The 13,283-nt window shown below is 50.2% G+C and overlaps 2 protein-coding genes across 2 annotated transcripts in view; one reads left to right on the top strand and one right to left on the bottom strand.

The window, feature by feature from the left end:
• Positions 1-2,215: 2,215 nt before the first annotated feature.
• MGST3 (microsomal glutathione S-transferase 3) lies at positions 2,216-5,490 on the top strand. The gene is made up of 5 exons (XM_026042921.1): positions 2,216-2,339; positions 3,407-3,480; positions 3,761-3,818; positions 4,619-4,691; positions 5,326-5,490. The coding sequence occupies exons 1-5, from the start codon at positions 2,223-2,225 to the stop codon at positions 5,433-5,435; spliced, it is 432 nt and encodes a 143-aa protein (XP_025898706.1). The 5' UTR covers positions 2,216-2,222; the 3' UTR covers positions 5,436-5,490.
• A 358-nt stretch (positions 5,491-5,848) lies between these two features.
• The window catches only part of ALDH9A1 (aldehyde dehydrogenase 9 family member A1), an 8,107-nt gene continuing 672 nt past the window's right edge, over positions 5,849-13,283 (bottom strand). Inside the window, exons 2-11 of the mRNA XM_026042912.1 lie at positions 12,937-13,082; positions 11,653-11,782; positions 11,229-11,363; positions 10,577-10,773; positions 10,039-10,179; positions 9,418-9,606; positions 8,251-8,338; positions 7,724-7,865; positions 7,065-7,177; positions 5,849-6,723 (exon numbers count right to left, since the gene is read on the bottom strand). Coding sequence (XP_025898697.1) covers positions 6,629-6,723; positions 7,065-7,177; positions 7,724-7,865; positions 8,251-8,338; positions 9,418-9,606; positions 10,039-10,179; positions 10,577-10,773; positions 11,229-11,363; positions 11,653-11,782; positions 12,937-13,082 — 1,376 coding nt within the window. The 3' untranslated portion in view covers positions 5,849-6,628. The remainder of the gene's footprint in view (positions 6,724-7,064; positions 7,178-7,723; positions 7,866-8,250; positions 8,339-9,417; positions 9,607-10,038; positions 10,180-10,576; positions 10,774-11,228; positions 11,364-11,652; positions 11,783-12,936; positions 13,083-13,283) is intronic.

Here is a 13,283-nt window from a genome sequence, read left to right as displayed (position 1 = left end):
GGCGAGGGGCAGAGGCCCGCACCCGGYCGAGGCAGATTAGCTCCCAGGCCCGTCATAGACCACATCTGCAGTAGAGCTGTTCCTCTCGGGTGTGATCCGGAGGCCTGCTCTGAGTGGGCTGCAGACAAACTGCATTAGCAACAGGCTGAAGAGTTTTGCTCGTTTCGCGACTGCAGTCTTTTAATGTAAAATACATTGCCTAGACATTATCAGTTCATTCTTGGAAAGCCCAAGGGCTGTGTATGTCAAACAGACCAGATCAGGGGACATAAATAAGATCCTTGATTTTCCTCACGCTGCTGATCGCCAAGGGAAGTATCTGCTTGCACGTGAACATGCAGCAACTCCGCGCCTGAACCCTTGTTTGCCCGRTACCTGCCAGATGAGGCAAAATGAAAGGGAAATCTGCGCTAATTAACAGGCCCTGTCCTACAGCCACTAAACCACGGCCTGTCCGTAGAGTGTGAATCATACGGGAAATTACAGAGCCGAGCGCAAGGCCAGCTCCGGCTGGGCGGTGACGGTGGCGGTGACGGGGCGGCCACCAGCTCCGCCCCACRCTCCGGGCCTGATCAGTCTTGCCCGCGGCGCTGCGGTGAAGGTGAGTGCAGGCCCGGGGCCGCGGGGAGGGCGGCGGTGGCAGTGGTGGTGGCAGCAAGCGCCGGGCACAGGCACAGCCTGAGGACAGACGGCCCAAGGAGAGACYCGCGCGCGCCCGGGGGCACCTCCTGCCAGCAGCCCCCTTGGCGCTGGGCCTCTGTGTCCGGTCAGAAGCGCAGCCCAGGCCTGTGCAGGGAGCTGTGTCCCCTTGGAGGGCTCTCTGGTGGCGGGCTGCGCGCACATCCTTATCACGGAGCAGCTTTTCCCTGTGATTTCATCAGACCCCCGTCGCACCCCCTCCCCAGGGCTCTGCTGCGGCGCTAGATCGCTGCTGTGTCACTGCACGATCTCTGCCTGCCGCGCAGTGCTGCGAGCACGGTTCAGCCCCAGGCTTCTGCTCCCCACCAAGTAGCCCTGAGCAAAGGCTGCTGAAAATGCAGAAGCCCTCAAGACCAGGAAGTAGCCACAAGGCATGCGCTCGGAGAGATCCTGAAGGTCCTGCTGACTTTGAATTGCACACAGGTAGAGCAAAGGTTTGCTGCATGGTTTTCTATCGGTGACATCTCGGTATCAGTATCGGTAGCTGCTTCATAGAGGAGGTGGCTTCATGCATGCTCAGGCTGGGCAGAGCTTTGCTGCAGCAGAATGGCCTTTCGCTGCCCAAATTGTTGCTTTTAAGTTAAAGCCATAAAAGCACAGTTTGTAACTCGGCACTGCGAGAGGTGGCGTGCCTGGTCCTTGCTGTTAAGCCTGGGGTCTCCACCAGGCTTTTAATTGCAGGGGAAAATATCGCCGCAGGGGGAATGCCCTGTGTTTTCAGTGTGTTTGTCAGGCGGTAGCTTCCATTACATGCAGGTACAGCTGGCATCTATTAGTTGTTAAGGAGAACACTGAAAACCCAAAGCAACTGTTTACCAGACTTCATGTGGACAAAGCCCTTGGGATGGGGCAGCAGGAGCACAGAGTCACCAGAAGGGCAAGTGTTTGCACTAGGGAGAGCTGGTCCCAGAGCATCCCGTGGCAGTGGGTTTGGCAGCTTGGGCAGTGGGGAAGAGGGAGAAGCGGGCCTTGTTATTTATATATTTACATAGTTCATATATATATGAGCCACAGGCTTAGTGGTTCAGTCTAACAGTTCCCATAGCCCAGCTCCTTTCAACTCAGGGGGTTTCTGAGTCAGCTGTAGTTTGTCTATATCATAACCCCAACTGAGCCCTTAAGTTCATGAGAACTGCCAGTATCCACAACATCCTTTGGAGAGCAAGGAGCTCTACAGGCCTAATTCTCATTGCAGGAAAAACTCTGCTGATTTTGTTGAGTCTATCTCTTCCTGGCTTTATCTGATGATCCCTAGCTCTGGTGGTAGAAGTAGCAATGAGCAACCAGTTTCTGTCTACCCTCCCTAGCTTTGTACCTCTCACTGAACACCTCCCACTTGGCCTGTTTTCCAGGGGGAAGGTGAAACCTCCCTGCCTTTCAATTTCTCCCATCAGGCAGTGCCCAGGTGAGGAGGATGTAGGTCCATTCTCAGCAACTCCCACACGCTACCGCACRTAACCAGGTGCCTCTTCTCCAGTCCCGCCCCCAAAAAGCAACGGTCTCTCTTTTCTCACAGTGCCAAGATGGTTGTTCTCTCCAAGGAGTATGGCTACGTGATCCTGACAGGGGCTGCCAGCTTCATCGTGGTGGGGCACCTTGCCATGAATGTGGGGAAGGCCCGCAAGAAGTATAAGGTGGAGGTGAGTGGAGGCAGCGCGGCCTTGTGCCTCAGTCCCTCATATGGGCCAACACAGCAGCCACTGCCCCGTCCTCGACGGTCCATGTGGGGCAAGGGCCTGCTTTGTTGCTGGGGTAGAGGCAGAGCTGGTTCCATGCTGGTCATTTCCTCCCCAGCTTGCACCGTTAGGGCTTACGCATCAGAGAAGGGGGCTATTAGTTCCTGCCTCTCCCTCTGGTTTGCAGACCAGTTCTTAGCCCACAGATCTCTTATCTTAGAGATGTCTCCTGGCACTGCAGTCAGGCCCCTGGTTGCTGCTGGCTCTCCCACGCCAGGCAACATACAGTGCTCAGGCTGAGGGATCAAGAGGGTGAAACGAGCTGATTTGCAGAGGTGCTGCCATCTCCGTGCTCCAGCCCTCCATCTTCCCTACCCCAGAAAAGTGCAGAGTCCACACATTCCCTGGCTCTAGCACTGCAGATAAGCTAGGCAACACCTTGTTTATTTTTGGGTGACCATCCAACACTTCCCTGCCCCACCACATGGGTGTAGCTGCTGCTCCGCTTCTCCCAAGTGGAGCAGAGGCAGCACAGTGCAGCTCGGCCCTCAATGGATCAACTGCTTGGCACCAAGCGAAAGCTGCTGAAAGCACAAGGTTTTGAGGCTGGAAACAGTGACGAGCAACAAGCACACAGCCCTGCCCTGTAACATATGTACTGCCGAGGGAGAACATTTCCAGCCTTTCACAAGCCTTTCTAGTGGTACTGCCYTTGGTGTCCAGCACGGAGCCTGCGAGTTGAGCGGGGCCTAGAGAGCTGAGCGGGGCCTAGGGAGCTGGACAGGGCAGAGGGAGCTGGTGAGAGCAGCTACCAGCCCTGTGTGTCAGGACGAGAGCAGCACCAGTCAGACACTCTCCTGGGAGCGTGTCCTTCCTCCTCCGTGATGGGGGAACAGCCAAGGGGGAGCAAGGACAGCCCCGAAGGTGCCACAGGGAAAGGGGCTCCAGGTCTTGCTGCCAGGAAGAAGGGGGCTCTGAAGGCAGGACTGTGCTCACTCATGCTTTGCTTTTGCTTTTTGTTTTTTTCACAGTATCCAACCATGTATAGCACAGATCCTGAGCATGGGCATATATTCAACTGCATCCAGCGTGCACACCAAAACACGTAAGTACCACCTAARGACACAGGTGGTTGACACATAAGTAACTATAAAGCTGAGCCCCCAGCCAGGGCCTGTGTGCTACTAAACGCTCCGTTTCTGGCGTCGCACCCGAGGAAGATGCCTGGCTGTGTGTTGTGCACAGCAAGTCAGTGCTGCTTCTCCATCTCCAGCCCCCGCACTGACTCCCAAGAGTCAGGTCGAGCAGGGACCTTGCACTTCTCTGCTCTTCTGCAGAGATCTCTCTGCAAGCAACGTTGACACAAACCCTCCTCTCCTTTTTAGGTTGGAAACTTAYCCGTCCTTCCTGTTCTTCTTAGCCACCGGTGGAATCTACCACCCCGTAAGTGATACCGTTGGGGCAGGTCTCCCTAGCTAAACTTTGTTTTTTTGTCCCCCGCAGACAAGTTGTTGGACACAGTATTATTAGCCCCCACTGCCCTATTGGGGGAGAATCCCTCCAACTCTGCCAGGGTCCTTGATGTCCTGCAGGGTCCTACTGGGCAGGCAACAAGGCTACTCAGTATCTAGATTTGTAGAGGATGAGAACTAACCCCCTGTTTAAAAAAAAAATAAAAAAAAAAAAAAAAAAAAAAAAAAACTTTAAGAAAATTTTCAGCAAGCTTTTATGCCAAGAATAGAATGGTAACAGAATCACCTTCCCATTGCTTCCACCACCAAAGGAGACACAGTGTCGGGGGGACAGAAAAAAATAGATCATTTTTAAAAGAAAGGTATAAAAAAAGGCTTGAGGAGGTATCTGTGCAGCTTTTCCTTCACTGCCACCAGACAAATCAGCTCCTCCCTGAATATTCCTTCTCAGAGAGGGAAAGAGCAGCACAGACAAATCTAGTACTGTCTGGCAAACTGTAGCCATATTGCAGCAAGCTCTAAGTTGACAGATGAGGAATAAATCTCTTAACACCAGCAACAGCAAAGTCTGTGTGCAGTGGTGTGGTAGAGATCGAGGCAACTGCTGCCTGCAAAATCCTGGCATCCTGGACATGACTCCAGTTGTCCTAGCTGGGTAAGGACCCACGCTGTAGTTGGTGGTGTCCTCTTGAAGCGGGGCTGCTCTCCAAATAGCTGAGCCGGTCCAAATACCAACCTCTGAAACCCTTAATTCATCTCCTTTCCATCCAGCGCCTTGCGACAGGGTTTGGCATTGCCTGGATCCTCGGGAGAATCCTCTATGCCCACGGCTACTACACCGGAGGTGAGTCCGTAACCCGCAGCACACACAAAGTGCCTGGAAACTGAAWCACGCATGGGGGCCTCGGGGCTCTGTCCTCCAGCTCGTATCGAGGAGAAAGCATAAACCTTCCAGGGAGGCTGTAGGGAAAATGCTGCTGTTCTACAGCCTGCCAACTCTGCATTATTCTTGTCCTACTGACAGAAAGCACGCAAATYCTATAACTAATAGCACAGGCTCAGGGTAGCTACATGCCACAATCGGGTACCGTGCCGCAAGATTAAGATCTAGTTTTTGCCCCTTCTTTAATTTCCAGGCTGGGCTCATGTCTGAGTGATGGTATTTTACACTATTGAGCATATCTTCACTTACCAAAGGGAAAGGGCTTTGCTGAATTCAACTACTTCATTTCCCTACTTCTCATACTCCTTGAAATAAACCTAGCTGGATAGGGGTGCCTGACTTCACACCTCACTGGGCTCCCATTCCCAAAGGTTTCCCGGCCTTTGTCTCTTATAGGTGGGGACAAGGTCAGCCAAAGCCAGACGCTTGTGCCACCATGCCGTGTGCGTGGGGAAGGGTGTAAGCCCGCCCGCTGATGCGCGGCAGAGCTGCCTTCTGCTGCTGCACTGATAAAACGTGTTTCGTTTCTTTCTAGATCCTAAAAAAAGAATGAGAGGGGCCATTGGTTCAGCTGCACTCATTGGACTGCTGGGAACAGGGATTCATGCAGCTTTCCAGCACCTTGGCTGGGTCTGCCAGCACTAACTGGRCAGCTCAGTGGCTGCCCAGGAGACTGAAGAGATTTTTCTCTTTTCAAACACTTCATTTCCAATCTTCTTTTTTTCCTCATCATTAAAGGAATAAAATGAATTTAATTTCATTTTTCAAGTTGTAGAAAGGTTTTTTTTTTGAGAAGTTTTGCAGAAAGCAAGAACAACTCCTGTTCTTTAGAAACACAGAACACTAGCTGTTAGAGTCGTTGTTCTGGCTTTCAGGCCTTCAGTCCTTGCAACCTGTTTGCTTACCAGATACYGCAACAGCCCTGCTTTCTATCAGAATAGATTTCTGGGCCCCTTGATTCACATTGTACTGCAACAAGATGTTTCAAGCAAAATTAACATTTATTTGATTGCTGAAAAACATTGATGAACATATAAAGTGGCTTAATCATGATTATAAAGAAAAAAAAGGGCTTTTACAGAGTCAAACAGCTGTTACTTAAGACCATCAGTGACCTATCACCCATGTTAGAGCCTGCTACCACTCCCCTTGTGCTGTTTTTACCATGTGTGGRGAGACAGACTGTGTGGCCACAGCTGTCCCAGAAAGCATCAGCTCATTATTCCCACAATATCCTGGCACACCTTGGAGGTGAGACACAGGGAGAAGGGAAAAAAATTCTGATCACTGTGGGCTAAGAGGAAAAAGGAAAAAAAGAAAAAAGAAAAAAATGTCCCACACTTGAGACATTTTTCATCAGGGAAGAGACAGGGGTTWCATCCATGGGATATCGAGGTGTCCGAAAGTTTACATATGCATTGATARGATGATACCTGTTAAGTTGGCAAAAATAAAGTTGACTAAGGGTGGAGGACAATGCAATGGAGTGGGGGTAAGGTTACAACACACAGCCGGGGRGCAGCCAGGGCTGTGTCTCTGCCCCTGAGAAGCCCACGATAGTTATTCACTAGCAGCACATGCTACTGATGRAAACCTCATAATTGTCTCCTTGAGTTTGAGGTTTCTACCTCCAAAGARGGCAGAGCAGAACCACAGGCCTAGCCCACCACGTACATTCCCCTTGCAGGATCAGGGTGGCAAAAAGCTGCTCCAACCCTGCAACTCCTTTCCTCCAAGGCACTTACAATTTTAGAGCACTTTATTGCTGTGCAAATGATCCACACCTCCGGGTGACAGGCAAGGGCTGACTGCTGCTCCCTTGAACAGCCTCAGAGCCACTAAAACACAGACTCCACATCACCCATCTCCACACAGACGGTCTTCAGCTGTGAGTAGTACTCAATGGCTGCCCGTCCATTTTCCCTGCCAAATCCTGCAGTAATAAGAGAGAAATGAAAGACCAGCTCCAAGGCAGTGAGAACATGAGCCATGTGCTCAGTGGCTAGTGCCCACAAATGCCACCCCACAGTGGCATTTGTGATCATCCCCAGAGTAAAATACAGTTGAGCTCAGATGCAAGACCATGTACACAAAAGCTCCTCAACTTGCTTTCTCATACAGAGCTCTAGCTGAAACTCCAGCTTCTTTATCAGCTCCCAGCGTGGCATTTGTTTCCCCCAAAGAGCCCACTCGCATCTGCCATCACAGGAGCAGGAACATCCCATCCCCTGTGCACACGGGGACCCATTTCGCCTTCCCTGGGCCAGAGCTCACCTGATGATTTGTATCCTCCAAAAGGCAGTTCCACAGGGCTGATGTTGTAGTTGTTAATGAAGCACATTCCAGCCTTGAGAGCAGCCACTACCCTGTGAGCCTTCTGGATATCCCTGCCAGAAAAGGGTAGTTCAGCTGGAGCCTCTCCTTCCCTCCTCTCCTCCCAAGCCTGTTGACAGCCCCCTTTGAGAAGGCCACAAGGTCCCCAATGAGGTCACCAACCTTCTGGAGCCTCACCTGCCCTACTCGCTCTGCTCAAAGGATGTGGCACCTATTCCCAGGGACATTTAAAATGGCATTTGCGATACAGATGGCAGACCAAGAACACCAGCACAGCAGGCTACGGCAGAGAGCCCTCTGTGCACTTCCAGAGCATGGCAGACTCCAGGAGCCCATCYCCTGGAGATGCAGGAAGGTGGCCAGCAGGCCAAGCACAGACTGGTAAGAGTCTGAAGGACAGCTGGGCCCACCTAACCCTTCAGGACAAGCTGCAAAGAGCTTTGCAGGCATTTTCAAAGYCCCCTTCTGGCATTTCTTCTCAGTAGCCTTCCCTGGAGGAGGAGATCCATGCCAGACACTGCAAGAGGTGTATCAAGCTGCTGTGGTGCTTCCCCTCTCCCCAGGCTGCTTCCCACACCAGCCCCACTTCCCCACTGTACCTGGTGAAGACACCACCTGCCAGGCCAAATTTAGTGTTGTTGGCTCTCTCCACAACTTCCTCCTCCGTGTCAAATGGCAGGATGGACATGACAGGTCCGAAGATCTCTTCCTTCACACACGTCATGTCATCCGTGCAGTTCCCTAGAAGCAGGGCACACAAGCTTGAGGAGGAAGAGCTGCTGGCTGGTCCACCACATTCAGAAGCCCACACAACCTTCTAAGAAGCACTTGGCACTGCACACTCCCCGAGCTTGGCTGGCACAGAAAGAAATCCCATCATGAACTTCAAGGCAGCAGAGGCGCTAGCTGCATGTCCCATCAGACCCTCCAACAGCAGGGAACTGTTTGTGTGCAGTCTCCTACACATCTGAGCTATTTCTACTACATATTTATACTAGTCCAGACGGACATGCACAGAGAGGGGTGGCACTGAACAGTTTTTCCTGTAAGGTACTGAGCTTAGCAACATGGTGCCACTATCTACCCCTATAGAAGAAAGCATCACCATAAATAGGAAAGACCATACCCAGCACACAGGGTCGCATGTAGTAGCCATTCTTCAGCTTYGGGTCATCTGGAACATACAGGTCGCCACCACACAGCACCTTTGCCCCCTGGAAAAGGACCAAGCAGAAGGTAGATAGACAAGCCCAGCAGCATCCTGCCCAGCTCCGACTGCCCTCACACAGCTAATTCATTGCCCAACCCGCCCAAGTGGGGAAATGAGGAGTTATATAAGGAGCCTGCAGTTAAACTCTACCACTCGAGGGCTCTTGGAGATGATGACCAAGTTTGGATTCTTACTCACAATCCATCCTAAAGGCCCAAACAATGCTGGTTTGGGGCACAAGTCTAACAGGGGCCGAGGTAGGTTGGAGGGAAGCAACTAAACCTGGAAGCAGATCCTCAGCTGGCATCACGTTAACCTCCATACCTTCACCTGGTGGGATCTCCTTCATTAGCAACTTAGCAAGTCAGTCAGTACCTCAGCACTCCACTTGGAAAGAAATACCYTTTCTGTCAGATATGCTGCTTTGGGGACAATAGGTCCCCCAAACCTTCCCCAGATCTCACTTTCCTTGTTCCCAAATCCTGGTTTACTCTCTCCTGGCTTTACTCATATGTCTCCTTTTACAGTCCATCTTCCAAAATGAGCAGCCATACAGCTTGTGCTGACATTTAATGCATTCTTTACACTTTAAAATAAATATTTGAAGGAAAAAAAATGAATAAATCTTTTTRGTTTTAGCAAGATTGCTCCTAGCAACCTGTGAACGTAAGTGGGCACCACTGCTTTAGAYGCCTTTCATCCTTACTAAGCTCCTTCTGCAACCAATAAAACCGRAGGCCAAGATGACAAGCAAATGTGTAACGTGTCACTATGGCTTATAAAAAGCAACCAGCCCCAGCCGAACTGTGTGGATTCACCCATTTTACACACTGCAATATTGGGTATCCTACCGCCTGCAACAGCAGCATCTGAAATGCAACATCACTTTCAGCCCTGATTCAGAGATATGCACTGGGTCACTTTTAATCTAGTGACTCTCAAGGTACCTTCCAAGCAATTCCATCAGAGCAAGAAATAAACCTTAGTTGGGAAGACATGGGACAGGGGAGGCAGCTGGCTGTCCGTGAGTAACACCAAACCCAGACATCTCTGGGCAGGCCCTGGGCAGCATCACGCTCCCACCTGCTCCTTTGCCTGCTTGATGAAGCCCTGCACGCGGTCCAGGTGTGGCCGGTTGATGAGGGCTCCCATCCGTGTGTCTTCCAGAAGCGGGTCTCCAACTTTGATTTTCTGTGTGCGTTTCACCACCTCTTTTGTGAAGGCATCCAGTATTTCTCTCTGCACAAACACCCGCGTGCCGTTGCAGCACACCTGAGACGAGGAATAGGCTGTTCAGGATAACACACACAATTCCTAGTCCTTCCCTGCAAGGTTCCTGCTCTAGGGAAGCCCAAAGAAACCTCCCCACAGCAGCAAACACAGACAGCCTGTCCCTGAGGGTGACGAAGACTGGACTCCACAGTATTATGATGGTACTGATGCCACCAAGTGGCAAAAACACAGGAGGTCACCAGCAGSACATGATTTGAGCTGACTGCTCAGTTCCCACAAGTGACCCACATAAGACACATTGCCAAAAAAATTGCACAGATGCTGCAGCGTATGTAGAGACACCAAAACTAGGACAGAAAAAGCCTCTGTGGCATCTCTCACTGCYCAAGGCTGGTGTAAACCCACAAGATGGATCTGCTGCCCATTTTTCCTCCCTACCACAGCCACTCCATGGTGGGACCAGAAACAAACCTCGCCCTGTGTGAGAAAGTTGGCCATGAGGGCTCCATTCACTGCATTCTCCAAGACACTGTCCGAGAAGATGATGAGGGGGGATTTGCCTCCCAGCTCCAGGGTGACTGGTTTGATCCCTTTGGCTGCCATCTCCATGATCTGATGGAAACAAGGACAGAAGGGACAAGCAACTCACTGACAGAAGGACAGACTAGAGGGAGGTAGGAGGCACCCGAGGGGAGAGTTTCCACACGTCCAGGGACCTTCAGGAAAAATATAAACAACTCTAGTGTGCACAAAGAACAAGCTGAGATTTCTGGACTTGTTTAGTCCAGACTGAGGACAGTCTCACTTTTTGTTTCCAGTAAAAACACATATGAATGAAGGAAACCTGTGGTCTGGAGGAGGGAGAATGTTGTTATTTGAATGGGTTTATACTGAATGTACAATTTCCTCCAAATGACTCTTTAGGTTATATGTGTTTTTACGGAATTGCAGTAAAAGAACAATTTGCAGGTGGCAAACTCACAGACACTAACCTTCCTGAGTCCCTTACCTTGACACCAGTTGGCACGCTACCGGTGAAAGAGATTTTAGCCACATCTGGGTGGTGACAGAGGAACTGGCCAGTGGCCACTCCACCCTGCACAACGTTGAAGAGCCCTTTGGGCACACCAGCCTCCGTGAAGATCTCTGCCAGCCTCACCACCGAAATGGGGGTGAAGGGAGAGGGCTTGAAGACCATAGCGTTGCCTAGGGGTACCCAGAAACAGAAAACAAAAAACAAACAAACAAACAAAAGTCTTGGATTTGTCAGTGCAAATCCCAAGAGACCCCTCAGAGACTTCAACTGAACACTCTGTAAGCACCAAAATGGGATGACTGCACATTCCTGCTGGGAAGAGCTGGGAGATACTGGGTGTTTGCTCCTGCCCTGCAGACTTTCCCAGAGATCTTTCCTCCTCTGGTACAAAGCCAAGCAACCAACTTTTTTTGCTGATGCCTTCTCTGTTCTCTTAGCACCTGCTGCACCCTCATTTCAATTTCCTTTTCCTTCCTGCAAGAGGAATACCCTCAAGGGTCCTCTGAGGCTTCAGCAGCTCCTCAAGGCACCCCTAGACACTGCAGTTTTACCCCCCACACTGCTGTGCCCCTGGGGATCCCTTGGCCTTAAGGAGAATTTTGCATGGGGAGTAGGTCTCTGTTACCACAAGCCAAGGCTGGGGCAGATTTCCAGCAGGCAATCTGAAAAGGGTAATTCCAGGCTCCAATCCCAACACAAACGCCAAGTGGCTCTCTTCTTGTGTATCCAAAGGATCCCCCAGGAAGCTGGATGTGTTCACCTGCAAAGAGGAAAACACACAGAAAGTAGAGAAGAACAAAGCCTCTCCTTGTATTATCAGAGCTTCAGGGGACAGATCTCCAGAACACACAGTTTTTACTTCACCAAGTTCACTGAAGACACACAAGAACCCACAAAACACGGAAGTGTTAGGATACAGATCTCCAAAAACCCTTCTGAGATTTTCAAAAAATGAAAATCACGTTTCTCTTAAGAGAAACCAACAGCAAAGATCCTCTTGCACCATGGAAGCTACCAAGAGAGGCTCTAAACTCCAATAAAGTTCTCACCAGCTAGAGATCCTGCCAGTCCTGCATAATACTCCAGGCACTGCCAAGATATGTCAATGTCCACTCTGGCTTCGAAGATGGATTTCCCATTGTTGATGGTTTCCAAGGTGGCAATTTCATCTCTCTGCTCCTGTGAGGGCAGTAATATGACAAAATATTAGGAAAGGGGGTGGCAATACTCCACAGGGAGAGAGCTGCTTCCCAAGTAGGCAAGTTCCAAGGCCTGTCTGCCATCAGTACCATCTAGTCCTCTCTAATAGGGATGTTCCTAAATTGCTATTTATCATTTTGCTCGTGGTGAGTGGTCACAGGGGAACATCAAACAGACATCTGCTGCAGTCCCCSACCACTAGCTAGGCTTGCTTAACATTCCCCATTTATCTAAATCTTCTCCATTTATCTAAAAGATCAGCAAACCTGCATCAAGACACAGCCTGGTAAACAGTGAGTAGAGTTCACAGAACTAAACTGAAAGCAATAGCAAAGAGCAAGACCAAAATGAATCTGAAGAAATAAGTGAAGATTGGACAAAGCAACACAGCTGAGAAGTCTGGCAGATACAGAAGTTTGAGAAAAACGTTTCCTCTTTCTGCCACGTACTGGAAGTCCATTTTCTTACAGGACTTCCAGGACTTGATGGAGAGAATCACTCTGATGTCCAAGAGCACACAAGCTCAGAAAGGAATCTGCGTTAAAGCTAACTTATTTCTCCCTCGCGAGTGTTATCTGGTGTCTAACAAAAATATGACATTCTTGTGATTTCACTGCTAAAACAAAACACTGGTCACACAACAACAGCTGGGAAGATGGAAGTTCAGCATCCTGACAGGCACTTTTGGCTCTGAAGTCACATGCAGTGAGTCCTAATCTTTGGGCTCATGGAAAGCATTTCGACCCTTGCGAGATCTTGGCTGGACAGCTTCCATTTTATGTCTTCTAATGCGATTAAGTAAACATAGATCTTGAGTACAAGCAGTGTATTCAAACTCCAGTATATACTGTTGCAGAAAGAGGACTTCAGACAAAAACAAGGCGGGGGGAAAAGAGCCCAGGAAAGGCTTTACACAGCAAAGATAAGAAGATAAAGAATAAACCCAGTCTGAACAGCAGGGCAGGCCTGGCTGCTCTGCCCATGACAACCTACTCTCTRTGCTGGGCAAAGGTGGTTTTTAACCCCTGGAAGTCCAGGGGCCATCAGACACRTGGCAGCCATATCCATCCACAGGAAAGCTCAGAGACAAAAGCAGCTCTCTCCAAAAGGGGGGCTGATCTTCTGCAACGCACCCGGATAATCCTGGCAGCCTCCAGCAGCACCCTGCTCCGCTCCATGCCCGACAGCTGACTCCATACTTTGAAGGCAGCCTTTGCGCTCTGCACGGCCAGGTCCACCTCCTTCTCCCCCGAGCAGAGAAGCTTGCTTATCACTCGACCTGAGCACGTTTAACAGGAGAAAACATGCAAGTCTCAGCAGAAAAGCACAAAGAGAATAGGGGTCATCAGCCTTTATACATTCCTACATTGCAATCTAAAGATTTTAGCGTGATTGCACCAGGCTGAAGACTCCTAATATTCCCTAAAACATAAGGCCTATTAAAACTCAACTTTTTTTTTTTTTTTTTTTTTAAGAAGAG

The sequence above is a fragment of the Nothoprocta perdicaria genome, unplaced genomic scaffold (assembly GCF_003342845.1).
Source record: "Nothoprocta perdicaria isolate Ctin4 unplaced genomic scaffold, notPer1 scaffold_318, whole genome shotgun sequence".
NCBI lineage: Eukaryota > Metazoa > Chordata > Aves > Tinamiformes > Tinamidae > Nothoprocta > Nothoprocta perdicaria.
This window is presented reverse-complemented; position numbering and strand designations above follow the sequence as displayed.